This window comes from Callospermophilus lateralis, chromosome 1, assembly GCF_048772815.1.
Source record: "Callospermophilus lateralis isolate mCalLat2 chromosome 1, mCalLat2.hap1, whole genome shotgun sequence".
NCBI lineage: Eukaryota > Metazoa > Chordata > Mammalia > Rodentia > Sciuridae > Callospermophilus > Callospermophilus lateralis.
The window spans coordinates 74,327,428-74,343,517 of record NC_135305.1 but is presented as its reverse complement, the minus strand read 5'-3'; the positions used below and the strand labels follow the sequence as shown (position 1 = coordinate 74,343,517).

Genomic DNA, 16,090 nt, shown 5'->3' with positions numbered 1-16,090 from the left:
TAGTTTAAGTACTTTCTGTGTTTCTATATGTAACTTCTTAATATATGGTATTCAGTTATAAAAGTTTTAATATTATTGCTTTGTAATTTTACCATCCCTATTCTGGGTCAGAGTCAAGTGGTATATATATCTCCTTGCTGTGGGTTATAATTTCCTTTTTCTTCCTATGTCTGGTAATTGTTTTGTCTGTGCATGTTTAAGGTGTGGTAATAAATGGATTTTCAATTTTAATCCAATTGGAAAAATTTCAGCATTTTTTCAGTTTTTCGTTTCTACTTTATTGGAAACTTCACTGACCTATATATCAGTTGTTTGAAGTTGATCCATATTCATTAATGATCTATTGATTTGCACAATTTTAAAATATCTCTTTGTCTTTTTTTTTTTTTTGAATAGTTTCTGTTGCTAGGTCTTTAAATTCTCTTAATCTCCTTTCTTGAAGTGCATAATCCCTTTAGTTAATTCCATTTGGTTAATTCTTTTAGTTTTTTTCTTTTGAATCTCAGATGTAGTTTTCACTGGCAGAAGTTAGATTTACTCTTACAAATCTCTTTGTGTTCAGTTTTGTAACTTTTTATATATTTTATCTTTCCTATAGATTTTTGAGCAACTGGAACACAGTTAAAATTGTTTTAAGGTCCTTTATTATTCTAATACCTGTGTGAGTTTTTTTTTTAGATACTTTTTTTTAAAATACCTTTATTTATTATGTGGTGCTGAGGATCAAACCCAGTGCCTCGAATATGCTAGGCAAGTGCTCTGTCACTGAGCTCCAGCCCCAGTCCCCTTTGTGAATTTTTGATGATTGATTTTTTTCTTATAAGAAGTCATTTTTCTATTGCTTTTCATGTTTTTTTTAAATTTATTTGTTTAGTTGCTAACATTGTAAATTTTTCCTTTTTGAATGTTGATAATTTTGTATTACTATATTTTTTAAAAATCTTTGTTCTAGCCTTCAGTTAATTGGAAACTCTTTGATTCATTCTAGATACTTTATGATTTTTAGGCAGGACTAATTAGTGTATTTAGTATAAGACCATTTGTTAACTTTGGTCCCTATCACTCTGACTTGAACAGATATAGAAACTGTTCATCTCAATTTTGAGTTTTTTTATTTACACAAATTCAATTTTCATCCATACTTTCAGAAAACATTTTACAGTTAAATAAAAAACTCAGTTATTTTTACTTGACACTCCAATTTTACATATTCTAGATCTAATTTTTTTATAGCAGGAATTTAAATGATAACATGTATGCAGAAATGGAAGTTTTTGTGTATTACAGACACAAAGTTCATGGCAAACTTAGTGGAATTTATGAGTAGTAATGATATTATATAAACTTTGTTTTAGATAGGTGCTATTCATTAGCCCTTTTGCAATCATGAAATGTTCTGGAGGAGCAGAAAAAGATGACGCAGTAAGACTCTTGGCAGTTGTCTCCCCACCGAAATATCACTTTATACAACTATCTATTCACAAATGTAACTTTGTGAAAATTAATAGAACTAGTGAGAGGTCACAATAGCTGATTGTAGCACAGTAGTAAAAAAAGATATTTTGAAACCAGTGGGAAGGACAGTTTATATTACCCATATCACACTGCCCTCAAAGCCCAGGCAGCACAGGACAGAGAAATTGGTGTAAAGAAAACAAATTAAGCCCAGAACTTTGTCTTGCATCTCCAGCCTATATCACTGCTGGGCTAACAGCAGTTGCAAAAGGCTCTTGACAAGCTTCATAGCAGGCAAACTTCAGCACCTCTGACAATTGTATTGAGTTCTAGTGCTATGTCTACCACAAAACATTCCCAAAGACAGAATGTGAAGGCTGGAATCCATGGAAGTGTCTACTTTCTTAAGTATACAGATATAGATGCAGAACCACAAGGATCAAGAACAACTTGGAATATGTGTCATCATTTTATGGTAAAAATAAGATGCCAGTAATGTAACCTAAAGAAATGGAGATGTATGAATTTCCTGAGAAGAACTCAAAATAATGGTTAGAAAGCAGCTCAGTGAACTTCAAGAAAATTAGAGAAACAATTCAAAAGAATAAAGATTATGGGATTTATGGGATGACATCAAAAGAGGAGTGTTTAAAAAAAGAGAAAGATAAAGGGTGTGTTAGTCAACTTTTTACTGCTGTGATGAAAATACCTGACAAGGACACTTTAGAGGAGGAAAAGCTTTTTTTGCTCATGGTTTCTGAGGTCTCAGTCCCTGGTTCACTGACTCCATTGCAGACACATCATGGCAGAAGGGCATAGTGGAGAAAAACTTCTCAGTTAATGGCAGGTGAGAAGCAGGGTAGGGGTGGTGGGAGTGTAAGTGGAAAGATAAGCATTTCCAGCACATCCTTGAAGTGACCTACTTCCTCCAGTGAGTCTTTCCTTGAAATGGTCCATTCAGCTACCAATGGATTTGTCCCCTAATGAGTTTGGAGCTCTTATGATCCAATCTCTGCCAAAAGTTCCATCCTGAGACTGTTTTAGGAACTGTGCTTTCAATATGTGAGCTTTTTTAGGAACATGCCAGATCTAAATCATAACAAGGGTTATATAGTTTATTTAAAGAAATAATAGCAGAAAACTTTCCACACACAAAGAGAAATGTCCAGGAGGAGGAAGATTTAAAAAAAAAAAAAAAAAAAAAAAAAAAAACCTCTAGTCATATTCAATCCAAAAGTGACTAACCTCAAGAGATATTATAATTAAACTGTCAAATACAGGATCCTGGAAACTGCACAAGGAAAAAAATGGTAAATAACATGTAGGGGAGTTTCAATATAGTACACAGAACCTCTGAGTAAAAACTTTTAGGCCAGGAAGCAAAAGGTTGATACATTCAAAGTGATGAGCAGGGGAGGAACTTTGCTAGCCAAGAATACTCTACCCAGCAAAACTGTCCTTCAGAAATAAAGATTTTCCAGGCACACGCAAGCTGGAGGCCTGTCTTCAAGAGGTAGGAAAGGAAATTCCTTAAGCTCAAAGGAAAAATGCTAATGAACAACAACAAAAATCTGAAAGTACAAACTCACTGATAGAAGTAAGTATATACATTTACAATACTCTTATAATCTAAGGGTGGTGTGTACATCACTTATCTTTGGAAAGAAAGTTGAAAGTCAACACTAACCCTATATAATAAGGGATGTGCAATACAAAAGGATGTGAATTATGACATCAAAAATTCAAATTTTTAAAGCATAATTTTTAATTGTGATCAAATTTAAATTGTCAGCAGTTTAAAATAATCTGTTAAAAGATGATTTATGATAGCCTCATGGTAGCCACAAAGCAAAAACTTAGAGTAGATGCACAAAAAATAAAAAGTAATCAAAATATGCTATTAGAGAGATTCAGTTAGCCACAAAGAAAGGCAGCAAGAAAGGAAGGACTTATAAGACAACTAGAAAATGATAAAATTTCAGCAGTAAATCCTTTTTTATCTTGAATAGAAATAGATGATTAAATTCTTCAATCAGAAGGTACTAGAGTATGGAAAAGGTATAGGATAGGGGAAGATGGAAATAGGACGATTAACAGGTATATGGGCGAAGTTGGACAGGAAGAATAAATTCTAATCTATATAACAACATAACTGGTTGATAACAACTAATTGAATATTTTGAAAGAGCTAGTGAAGATTTTGAATTTTCCTAACCCAAAGTAATGATGCATAACTGAGGTGAAACATATGCCAATTATGTGCAAAAATCTCACTGTACCCCATAAATTGTGTGATTACTAAGTCAATAAAAAATAAAGATGCATCAAAAATGTGGTCACTTGGGGATACCCTAATCCCACGTGTATGCAATTTAGAAGAAGAAATGTGGATACAGATATACAAAGTAAAGATTTTATGAGGACATAGCAAAGGCAGATATCTGTAAGGACACAAAGGCCTCAGGGGAAACTGAACTCATGAACTTCTATCCCCTTGAACTAGGAGAAAATACCTGTTTAAGTTAAAAAAAACAACAAAAAAAAACCTTTAAAGTTTTCAGAAAATCAAACTTGAGTCAGTTATCTCATAGAAATTAGACAGTCTATATGTGTACATAAAGATCAAATAATTTTGAGACCTATTTAAAAATATGTACAGACCTACTTTGAAACCTTGGAATATTTGCTTTTAGGATGATTTTTTTTATTAATAAATGCTCTATATAAAAACTATCTCAAATTATAGGAATGACAAAAGTTGGGTAATTAGTTTGTCTATTATGTATCTAAAATAACTATTGGGCAATTCAAATATCTTTCTAAATTACCTGATCAGAGTTTTGGATTTCTTGTTGAGAATCAGTCATACCCTTTCATTAAGTCCTCAGATTTGGGCTGTGTTTCAGTTTGTTTCACATTTAAATTATGGTCTTCCTCCTTAGATTATTCTTTCCCTTAATTTCTGTCTCTCTTGTTGACAGTAAAGGTATGTGCCTTTATATCTTACTCATCATGATGGTCTCAATCATAGAATTTAAATAATGAATATAACAGCCATACACAGAACATTCCTGCATCCGAAGAATACACATTCCTGACTACACATGTGACATTTTCCAGGATAGATTGGTTCTCATAACAATATCAGTTTAATTCACAGGGCTTCCTAATTTTTGCTTCTAATGTGTACCAACAGAATTTGTCAATTTACATTTTTCTTTCTCTACTGAATTTGTTCCTGGTTAAATGCGATGTCTGAATTGAACAACATTTTTATATTGAGAGGAGTCTTTCAGAAGCAGGCATTGTAGGAAGGTGAAAAGAACTTGAGTTTTTGGTGACAAAATTGAGCTAACGGATTGATATCCCTAACCAGGATCTTCTGATTTTTGAAATAATAAATTTTCTTTATTGTTCAAGCTAGCTGAGGTAGGTGCTTTCTGTTATTTGTAGCTGAGTCCATCTTAAGTAATTAAGTTTCCTTTCACCAGAATCCTGGGTTTTCCCACTCTTTGTCTTACTTTTTCTTCCTTTATTATTTTGCATATTTTTCCATATAAATGTTTCTTAAAGGGTGTATATGAGCTACACATTTGAAATCACTGTATATATGTATTATATATGTATACATGTGTATGCACACACGTTTACATTAAAATATGAACAACTCCAATAAAAATGAATTTTAAAATGCCCAAGTTCTGTACCATCTATGAGAGACTCCCTACATGTATAAAGACATAGACTGAAAAATGAAGGGATAGGAAAATGTATTCCATGCAGATGGAAACTGAACGAGACCAGGATATAGCTATACCTGTGTTGGATAAAACGGACTTTAACTCAAAAAGTAAAAGACAAAAGATCCGTTATAAATGAAGGAGTTAATTTGGCAGGACTATGTAACATTTGTTCACATATATGTAACCAACACTAGAGCACACAAATATATACAGTAAATAGATCTGAAGGGAGAAATACATTATGATATGGTAATATGGACTGCAACATGTCACCTTCAACAATGGACAAATCATACAAAATCTGCAAGGAAGCACCAGCTTTAAACTTTCCTATCACAAATGAATATAACAGCCATACACAGAACATGCCTACATCTGAAGAATATAAATTCCTCAATACACATGTGACATTTTACAGGATAGATTGGTTCACATAACAAGTTCTAAAATTTTTTTAAAGATTGAAATAATCATCAGTTTCTGAGATTAAGCAACTGTTTACTGAAATTATTAAATAATTATTGCTATAGCGAAGAACGGGCAAATAATGAGTTTGTGGAGGCTATTTTAGTATGGCATATATATATATATATATATATATATATATATATATATATATATAGAGAGAGAGAGAGAGAGAGAGAGAGAGAGAGAGAGAGAGTACATACCTGCATTTTAGCATCTTGGTCATGTCCTTGAACACCCTTCCCCCATGTAATTCAGATATCTTCTCTTTCAAAATTATTTTTCCTTTGAAACCCATTAATTACATACACATTAAAATCAGTAGACTAAGTACATATATCAGAATTGATCCTTATAAATTCAAGGTATTACAGTGGACTTTGCAGTGGCTGGCTTAAATCACAAGGCCTTTTTGTAAAGTCCAAAAATATTCTTTCAAAAAAAATTATGCAATGCTGATCTAGGTAAACTTCAGAAAACAGTTGACACTTAATGAATTTTAAGTAAAATGAAATTTTTGACAATTCAGTAAAATATACAGACAGTCCTGAATTAAGATGGTTCACCTTGAGGTTTTTTGAGTTCACAATTGTAGGAAAGTGATATACATTTCGTAGAAACCATTCTTTAGTTTTTGAAATTTACACTCTTCCTGGCTAGTGATTCATGTGTGAGAGACTCTTGCAACGTTGGACAGTGTTAGCAAGCTGCAGCCGCCACTCAACCATATAGTCACAAAGGTAAACAGCTGATATTTTACATTGTTTTTTGTTGCTGAGATAAGTTGCTTCATAGTTTAGGTTTTTAAATGCATTTTCAACATAGACATTTTCAACTTATAGTGGGTACATAAGAATATAACATTATTAGAAGTGGAGGAGCATTTGTATAAAGATGGTATAGTAAACTAAAAAGTTTTAAAGACTCACTTTTTAGTTTCTCACTTTGGTGACTTACTTTCTCTGATGGTTTCCTCAAAGAAAAAAATGGTATTTATTAAATATCCAAACCAACCAATGCTTAATATTAATAATTGAGACCACTTTACTTTTGATTCTAAAATTTGTTCAAGATGGTATAGAGGTTAAGATATTATATTAAGATAATTATACATCAATGATAAAGTTTTACTAGGGGAAACGGAAACCACCTTTGAAAAACAATTGAAAAGTTTCATTTTATGACTGACTTAGGGCCTTGCTAATTTGCTGATGCTGGCCTCAAACTTGAGAGCCTCCTGCCTCAGACTGCTGAGTTTCTGGGATTACAAGAATTCACCACCACACCTGGCTTTATTTTATGACTTTTAAAATAATATCTTGACTAAAGTGTTAAGTTCTGGTTTTGTTAAACTTCCAGGTAATTATCTCTTAAAGAAATGTGTACTAAAATATAACATTTTTATTGATGCTATAAAACATTTGCTTTTTAACTATTTAAATCAAGAGAATTTAAATTTTTTGTATGGTTAAGGTTTGTCCATTTTTGAGGTGCTGGGGTCTAACCCAGGGCTTTACACATGCTGGGCAAATGCTCCACTACTGAGCTACATGCCCCCAGCTTGCCTGGTTAATGTTTTCAGGTGAGCTGCTATTTTTCTTATTTACTGTCTTTTGATAAAAGCCATTTTTTCTCAACCTATTAGTATTGATGGTATTTTATTTTGTCAAGGTTTATAATGAGGTGTTAAAAACATTTTCTCTGAGCTGGGCTGTGGCTCAGAGGTAGAGCACATGCCTAGTGTGCATGAGGGTTTGATCCTCAGCACCACGTAAAATAAAAAACTAAAGATATTGTGTCTACCTGTAACTAAAAAATAAATATTTGGAAAAAAAATTTCCCTTAGTTTCTATGATAGCTTTTAACTTAATTCGTTTCTATTCATTAAAATTATGAGTTGATTTTCATGATGGCATTGATTTAAACTTGTTCGTTAGTGAAATGGTTCAATATTATATACTTGTTCTTTTTACTCATATAGTACAGTTCATTAAATTAAAGTAATTTTCATTAATAGAATCCAAACTATTTATAAATAGTTGAAACCAGATGAAAGTTTTTCTAAAATTTTTTCCAATACTTTATATAAACTATTCCTTTGATTTGGTTGCTAATTGGCAAGTTTCATCAGTTATTATATTTCCCTCATACTTCTTTTGAAAAGCCATGTTTTGAACATGCTGAGCTTAATTCATCCAATTTACTTTTCTATACACATATGTAGATAATTTTGCAGTATGTAGTGTGTGAATTCAGAGAATCTCTCTGTTCTATCTACTGATTGTTCCTAAGTCATTTATTTGATAATTACCAGAACTTTCGTTTTGATCATCCATCCTTCCACTTTGGTGGGCATTAAGCAATGCATTATTTGGGTATGTACTTAAGCTCCAAAAATTGACTTTCTTCTTAGTAAAATAAACAGAATCTATTTCCTCTTAAAACCACAAATCTTGACTTACTTCTCTGGCCTTCCTTTGAACAGGGACTCTGGAAAAAGAAGTGTTAAATGTGGAGTTTTAAGGAATATTGTGCTCAGTGTTTATTTGTAATTTTTTAATTAACATATCTGACCTCAGACAAATGAAAATCACATTTTAAAATGTAAAAAATTAATTGAAATTCATCTGGGATCAGGAATATATTAAAAGGTTGCCAGACAAATCTAAAGCATATGCAGAACTAAATGTAAAGACACAGGACATACAGAGGAGGTTTTTCCAAATCCTGAAAGCCAGAAATCTTCCCCACCCACCAAGTATGAAGTGATCCATGTGGGAATGTTTGAGAAATTTTCCATTTGAGTAAATTTGTTTTCGAGTAAATTTGTTACCTATTATTCAAATGAAATTAGAGATTCTTTTTTGAAGGGTAGAAAGAGGTATCCTTATCTTTTATGAATATGCATGAAAAAGAACTGCTAAAAGGGTCATGCAAAGTAGGAAAAACTGTTTTCTTGTAACTTCCATGTGAATTACCAAATAGTTCAAAAAGTGATTAAAAATTTGTATCTCCTTCATCTGTAGAACTCAACACAGAGGAAAAGTTCTGCTCCATCTCAGTGGATGTGAACCTGTCTAGACTGTGTGTTTGTTTTGTTAAGGCAAAAACATTGCTCCTCATTTACCACAATCATTTTATAACTCTCTGATGTGGTTGCATAAACCTTCCTGATTTTTAAAAATTAAAATTGGTTTTGTGCCAACTGAATTTCTTTTCCTGTAACTCATAAGTGGTTGATGTATTTTAGAGGTTGAACATTAGTAGCACTGTGTGAACTATTGTGTGTTTTAAGATTTACGGTATCAGGAAAAACACCTGCTGAAGATCGCCTTTGTTTTCTCATGATGTCATCAGGTCTTTGCAGCTGGTGAAAGAGAATTTGGAGATATGTTGTTCTTCACACTTGAATTTTGTTTGCCTGATTATACATTTCCTGAGGTCAGGGTCTATACTTGTATATTGTTAAGAGTTAGTTGTATCAACTACAGTGCTTAGCTTGTAGAAATATTCACAATTGGGACCTGTATTATTTTCCCTTTGTTCAGTTTTCTATAGTTCAAGTAGTTTGTTCAATGGGACAACATAGTAAGGTGGTTAGATGTATAAATAGCTATCCTAAAATTTACTTTTGTATACTATTTCTTTAATTCTTCCATCTGTGGAGAACAGCACTGGTCTAATGATATCTTCAAATGACAGGAACTTGTTTCTTTTAAGGAACTAGAGTATGCTGTTTCGAAATGAAAACTTCCTAGTCCCTCTTCAGACATTTCATAAGAGTGTAGGAACTCCAGAAACTATTGTATTATGCTCTTCATTTTAACCTGGATGTTTCTGCTATGGCATGGGTTTCTGTATGAAAAATTAACTTCTATGTGATTGGTAAATGTGGGAGGTAGGTCCATGTGGGATGGGTATCAGCTCAACGGCAAATTTCCCAGATGAGAGCAGTCAGAAAAATAGTAATAGAATTGGTGGCAAAACCCTCTCTATTTGATTGACTCACTAGAAGAAGAAGCCTGTAGGAAAACTTCAAAGCTGTACCTGCTCCATGACCTGACCTTGGAGAGAGATGCCTTAGCTCCTGGGAGATACACTTCCTCCCATGCTAGCCTCCATGACAGGTTCACTGTGAAAAACTTGGTTCCCAGTTGCATTGTGTCCATCATCCCTTATGCAATTAATATTGCCAGCATTTTTGTTATTTGTGTGCATTTTAAATATCTATGGAGGCCATAATTGCAAATTAAAACAGTTTTGTGTATTCTATTTCTCAAGGTATTTTCCCACAAACTCTCTCCCCCTACTTTGAGACAATTCAAAACTCAAAATTTGTTGGAAAACTTGTATTAAACAAGAAATATTTACTTACCTATGTGCACCAACAGTGAGGTTGACTGGGTTGTACATTGCAAAATTCCAAGGCAATACATTCATATAGACTATAAAGAACATGGTAGCATTTCCTTGTATTTAAATAATAAAAATAGCTTTGTAGCTTTAAGGTTAAATAGTTCTTTGAGGCTTTTTTTTTCTTTTTTTTTTTTTTTAATTTGAGGACAGTGGTACCAGGGATTGAACTCGAGGGCACTCGACCACTGAGCCACACCCTCGGTCCTATTTTGTATTTTTTTTAGAGACAGGGTCAGGTCTCACTGAGTTACTTAGGGCCTATCTGAGTTGCTGAGACTGACTTTGAACATATGAGGCTCCTGCCTCAGCCTCTTGAGCTACTGGGATTACAAGCATGAGCCAGCATGCCTGGTGTTCTTTGAGGCTTTTAACAACAGACAGCAGGGTATTCTTTAATCCAGCTTATTCTATGTTGCAATATATACTATCTGACAATATTGGCTAAGGGGAGGAATTTACACCATCATTTCTCTGGTTTCAGGTTTTTAGCATGATTATAGTTTCTGAATTGTCTTGTTTGGTAAATTAGTCTGCTTTTGTTTTTAAGCCTACTGCCAGTAATTTTGATTGTGCCCAATACTTTCAAATTCATAACAAGCAGACTTTCTGATAGTTGTTTATTCAACTATGTAAAAGAATATAGGACAGGAAAAAAAATAAGGTGTACAGATGGGTATCTTACCTCCTCAGTCTGGGGCACTTCTTGGCAGTTCAAGGTTGAGGGGAGGAGATCTCAGAAGGTGGTGTGTGAGACATCCTGATAGAAGCCTTTATCTACCAAGAGAAACTAACATCTCGTGCAATAGCTTATGGGTATTGAGGGTCTAGGTCCCAAATACCTGTTTATAATCTAAACTACACCTACAGTGGGTTCTGGTATTTAGAGTTCATTCACAGTTCTTCCAGTCTGGTTGTGGTTCACCAGACAAGAGTTATTTTTACCATAAACAATGTTGTCTCGTTAAGTAGCTGAAATTCTACCTTTATGAGTTTCTAGAGAAACAGAGGTAGGAGGTGACCTCAAGGTCACAAGGTCCTATTATCTAGTCTTTTGCTGTTAAGAAGACAGAAAAACCTTCTTTCTGTTCATAACACCCCCCCCCACCACCACTGGAAAACAAAACAAAACAAAACTGCTTTTCTTTTGGGTTCGTTATGGATGAAGTGTTTTTTAGCTTTTATGTATTATATATTTATCTTAATTGACAGTAATTTATCTGTCATGTTAGATTTCAGGAAGAAGTAGCTATTATGTGTATGTTTTCAATTAACTTTGTTTAATGAAGAGTTCCAGGAAATAGTTATTGAATATCTATCAAATTTATCAAAGATATCATTCATGGTCATCATAATTCTTTTTAAAAATGGATATTATGGAGGCTGGCAGTGTAGTTTAGTGGTCAAGGACATGCTTAGCAAGCCTGAGGCTCTAGGCTCAATCCCTAGTGCACCCACAGAAATTTGTAGAAGTACTTTTCTATGGAAAAGCAAATGTGGTGTCATGGGGAAAACTCATTCCATGTGTTAAAAGCAAGGACATAATGTGTGTTTTCCATGGAGTGTGTTTGCATGTGGAAGCGTTGAGAGGAAGGAAAAGTATATAAGTGTGAATGGGACATGTTCCAAAATACTTCCAGTCAATAAATGCATGTGATTGGACAAGTTGCTGTTTTTGAGATATTGATTTGTTCTTGAAAAAGTATACATACTTACTAATGTTCATTCCATACACATTTTAAGTTATTTCTTACAAATTATGATTTTGATCCCTTGTCTTTCATAAGAAACAATCTTGATAACGTGTTGAACTGATGATCTCTCTGAGATCCTTAAAGTTTAAATGAAAAATAATGCTTCAAGACACAATGGTAATTTGAATATTTTTAAGAAGACTTCATGCTGCTTAAAAATCATTTTTTTTTTATTAAAAATAAAGCCTCTGGAGTTTCCTATGGAAAATGCATAATTATGTGTTCAAGATGCCCATTACAATTTACTTTTTAAAAATAATCTTTATTTACATAATTAGATAATTATTTCCCTTGAATTTCATTTATTTTGTTAATTTCTTAATATGCATGCTAAAAATATGTAGTCTATTTACAAATTATGTATTAAGTTTGAGTTATTGAAATCACATATATTTTACTGATAAAGGCTGAAATAGAATGTTAGCATTTTCTCATTATTGTATTAGTAATATTTACTGTGTATATAAAAGAGGATCCATGGTATTTTAAATTTTCTGGCCTGAAGAAACTAGAAATTAACATAAATTAATAACAGTCATTAGGATATTATAATTATACTATAAGCTTTAATTTTTCAAGAGGAAATTTGAAGAAAATGATATTTTGTTGTCTATTATATTTTACAGGTACATTTTCTTGATTTTAAATTAGTGTCTCCCAGTCAGAAAATGGAAAGCCTAATGTGGATTAGGGAATTTGCAAAGAAAATGAAAAAAAGAAAAATTTTATTATATGGTCTTCTCATAAATTACTCACAGGTAGGTAAAATGTAGATATCACCTAAATGTATGTTTTGTGGACTATAATTTTAAGAAAATAAGTCAGAAACTTATTTTGTTGAAAGCAAATAGTTATAATAAGGGAAATTAAAATTGTGAGATTACTAACCTACTAATGTGCTATAATAACAACTTTTTGGTACTGGAAGAGAAATTAAAAATTGTATGTTTCAAAAATAAAAATTATGATGTACATTGGTCAATATATCATACTAGGTAGCCCACATAGTATTGTCAGATTAATTTTTTTTCCTTTTTATTAAATTTTTGGTATTGGGGATTTAAGCCAGGGGCAGTTCAACACTAAGCCCCATTTCTATCCTTCTTTATTTTTTATTTTTTAGTTTGAGATAGGGTTTCACTAAGTTGCTTACGGCCTTGCTAAGTTGCCGGGGCTGGCATTGAACTTGCAGTGCTCTTGCCTCAGCCTCCTGAGCTGCTGGCATTAAAGTGTGTGCCACCATGCCCAGCAGGATTGTCAGATTTAGCAACTAAACAGAGAAAATTCCCAAAGTTGAACTTTAGATGAACAATGTTTTGTCAGTATGTTCCAAAGTTGGAATTTAAATTTTTAATTGCTTTCCTGTATTTAACTAGCAATTCTATGAGGCTCATGGTATTGCTTACTTTCATTATTTTTTAAAATTAATTTATTCATTCTTATACACATCAGCAGAATGCATTTCAATTCATAGTACACGTTTAAAGCACAATTTTTCATCCTCTGGTTGTACACAAAGTAGAGTCACACCATTTGAGTCTTCATACATGTACTTAGGGTAATGATGTCCATCTCATTCCACCATTTTTCCAAACCCTATACCCTCGTGTTTCTCCTCCCTTCCCTTTTCCCTATCCAAAGTTCAACTTGCTGCTTATAAACATAGTAATAACAAATGTATTTTTCTCTAGTTAATTACCATACCTTATCATAATTTGAATGACAAATATTGACTGTCAGTGCTTAAGTAATAATGAAAGTAAGCTTTCAAGATTATATATACCATTGAAAGAGTTACAGTTAAAAAAGTTTGATAAACATCAATACATAGAGTTAAACATACTTTTTAAATGAAGTGTTTTGCACAAATCCAAGATGTACTGATAAGTGTTTCACATCTTCAAATTGGAGGAAAGGGATATACTGTTTTTTATTTGCTCCTATAACTGTATAATCATGAACAGCTCATGAGAATACTATTCCCTAGATCCAACTTTGGGAAACACTTCTTGCCACATATCATAAGCAGAGGTCACTGTCTTCTGGACCAACTTACATCCTGTATGAATTTTTCCACTTGGGTAATTCAGTATTTCCATTGCTGAGTGCCTAATTGACAGTCATTCTGCCAGCACTATGTATATATAATGTACATTAGGCAGAACTTGTATTCACTGTGCATTTAAAAAAAATCCACAATTTTAACAGTGTTGGTTTGTGCTTTCCATGGTGGTGTGAGGTGGAACTTTTCCTAGTGTTCATACATTAGGCTTTAATCCCTAAATCTAATCCTTCTCTATGATTACCATTTTTATTTTCCTACATTGTTACTGTATATCCCTTTGATTCTCTTATCAGAGGAGCCTGTCTAGATTTTTTATTAGTTTTTTCTAAGACATAACATCAAGTGCTGCTTCATTGGATAGATTTTCCATGTGTTAACAACTCTTTGGAAGGGAATATATATCAATTTGACTGTGAAGTAAGAGTTTAACACATGGTTTCTCTTGTTTAAGGAAAGCCTGTTTTCCATATGTGATATTTCTGATAATGTAGGTAGATGGTCTCTGACTTTTTTTTGTTTTTTTTGACTGTACCTTTATAATGCTGATTTATATAGTGTTTATAGTTAAATAGGATTAGGTAAGCTTTTCTTTATAATCACTTAGCACCTGCTGTGGCTGCTTCCCATTTGTGTTTGCACAGGCTTCATTTACACTTATGTGTAGGACATGCTGTGTTTGGTGAATTTAAGCTCATTAGTTTTGTTTCATTGCTTCAGTTTTTTCATATCATTAGGATTCATAATATAGCATAATTTTCTATTTTATATAATTTATAAATTAGATGTCTATATTTCTTGTGTAGTTTTAGGAAAAATCTGATTCAGAAAATGTTAAGAATGAATTCCTTTTCTAATATCTACAAATATTCTACAGTGTTGTGCGTGACCAGTTATTAATGACTTTTTGGTAATTCAGTGACAAATCCATCTAATCATAATCTTTCATCAGTTACTTTATTTTCTTTTAATTATATAATAAGAAACAGCTAAATGTTTTGCTGAACTCCAAATATATCCCAGATGTGTGCATTTTTTGAGATCATAGAGATGATTTGCTAAATTGTTAAATATACTTGATTCCTTAGTTGTGTCTATGTAGTAAAGCACTGATTAACTTTTACCAAAATTATTGTAAATGAATTAAAGATTTGAAACTTATAGTCTAAAGTAGAGTATTAGTAACTGTAAAACACTGTGAACTTTTCCTCACAATTTGTTGGATAATTTTAAATGGTCATATCACTCTTCCATAATCACATAAACACAACTGTGGATAATGTAAATGAGATTTTATAGTTTAATATGTATAAAAGATCTTAATCTCTTTCTAAGTATTAAAATCTATGAACAAAATATTACTTTTCTTTCATTTTTAATCCAACTTTGCCATGTAGGTCATTGAGGTATGTGATATAAAATTATATTGGGGAAACATATCCTAATTATCTGAAATTTTTTGATGATATGGCAGTGAGATATATTTCTGGCATGCGTATTTCAGGCCAGTAGCTTAGAATTTACAGACTTATTGAGGTCTAAAATATTTTTATAGTGAATTTTTGTGAAACTATTTACAAGTATATATGTTTCAATAAGTTGTTACATATGAAGTTCTCTGACAACCAAAAATTTTAAAGTCTATAAAATTTAGAAGCTCCTGTAGTAGTTTTTTACTTAATATGTGCATTTTACATACTTGGGGATTTAGAGAGAGAACTACACAGGCTCAAGGTTAAAGAGTTTTCTATAACCATCTTGTAACTGATGGTTTATTCTACCAAATTAGTGTTTATTTCTTTCTAAATTGAAAAATCATGTAACATGATTAACTATGTACATTTTCTAAGGTCCCAGATTATCTGTTTGTGAAATGCATCTATTATAACTTGAAATTTGTGTCATATGAGAAGGTGGAAACCTGGGTGACATGCTGGCTATGCCAGGTAACACTTAGTGTGTCTCTCACTCTAACATGTTGTCACTGGAACGTGTGTCTGGTTTTTCTTTCTTTTCCATATGTAGCCAAAAACATTCACCTGTATTTTCTTTCTTTCTTTCAGAAATAAATTATTCATTACTTTTAGTAAAGTTCAGAAAGGGATTTTTGTTTGCGGACATCATTAGAAAAATAATGTGCAAGACTACAAAGGGGAGTTTGAAGATTCACCCAGGAAAGGTTGAGGAAAATATTAAAC

General features: G+C 32.5%; 1 protein-coding gene across 4 annotated transcripts in view; it reads left to right on the top strand.

Moving 5' to 3' along the window:
* Positions 1-16,090, top strand: part of Crppa (CDP-L-ribitol pyrophosphorylase A) — a 302,194-nt gene that overhangs the window by 159,115 nt on the left and 126,989 nt on the right. For 3 of the 4 annotated variants that reach the window (XM_076863146.2, XM_076863121.2, XM_076863130.2), the window contains one exon: positions 12,457-12,588. The exons of the other annotated variant lie outside the window; for it this stretch is intronic. In XM_076863146.2, coding sequence (XP_076719261.2) covers positions 12,457-12,588 — 132 coding nt within the window. The remainder of the gene's footprint in view (positions 1-12,456; positions 12,589-16,090) is intronic. 4 annotated transcript variants of the gene reach the window in all.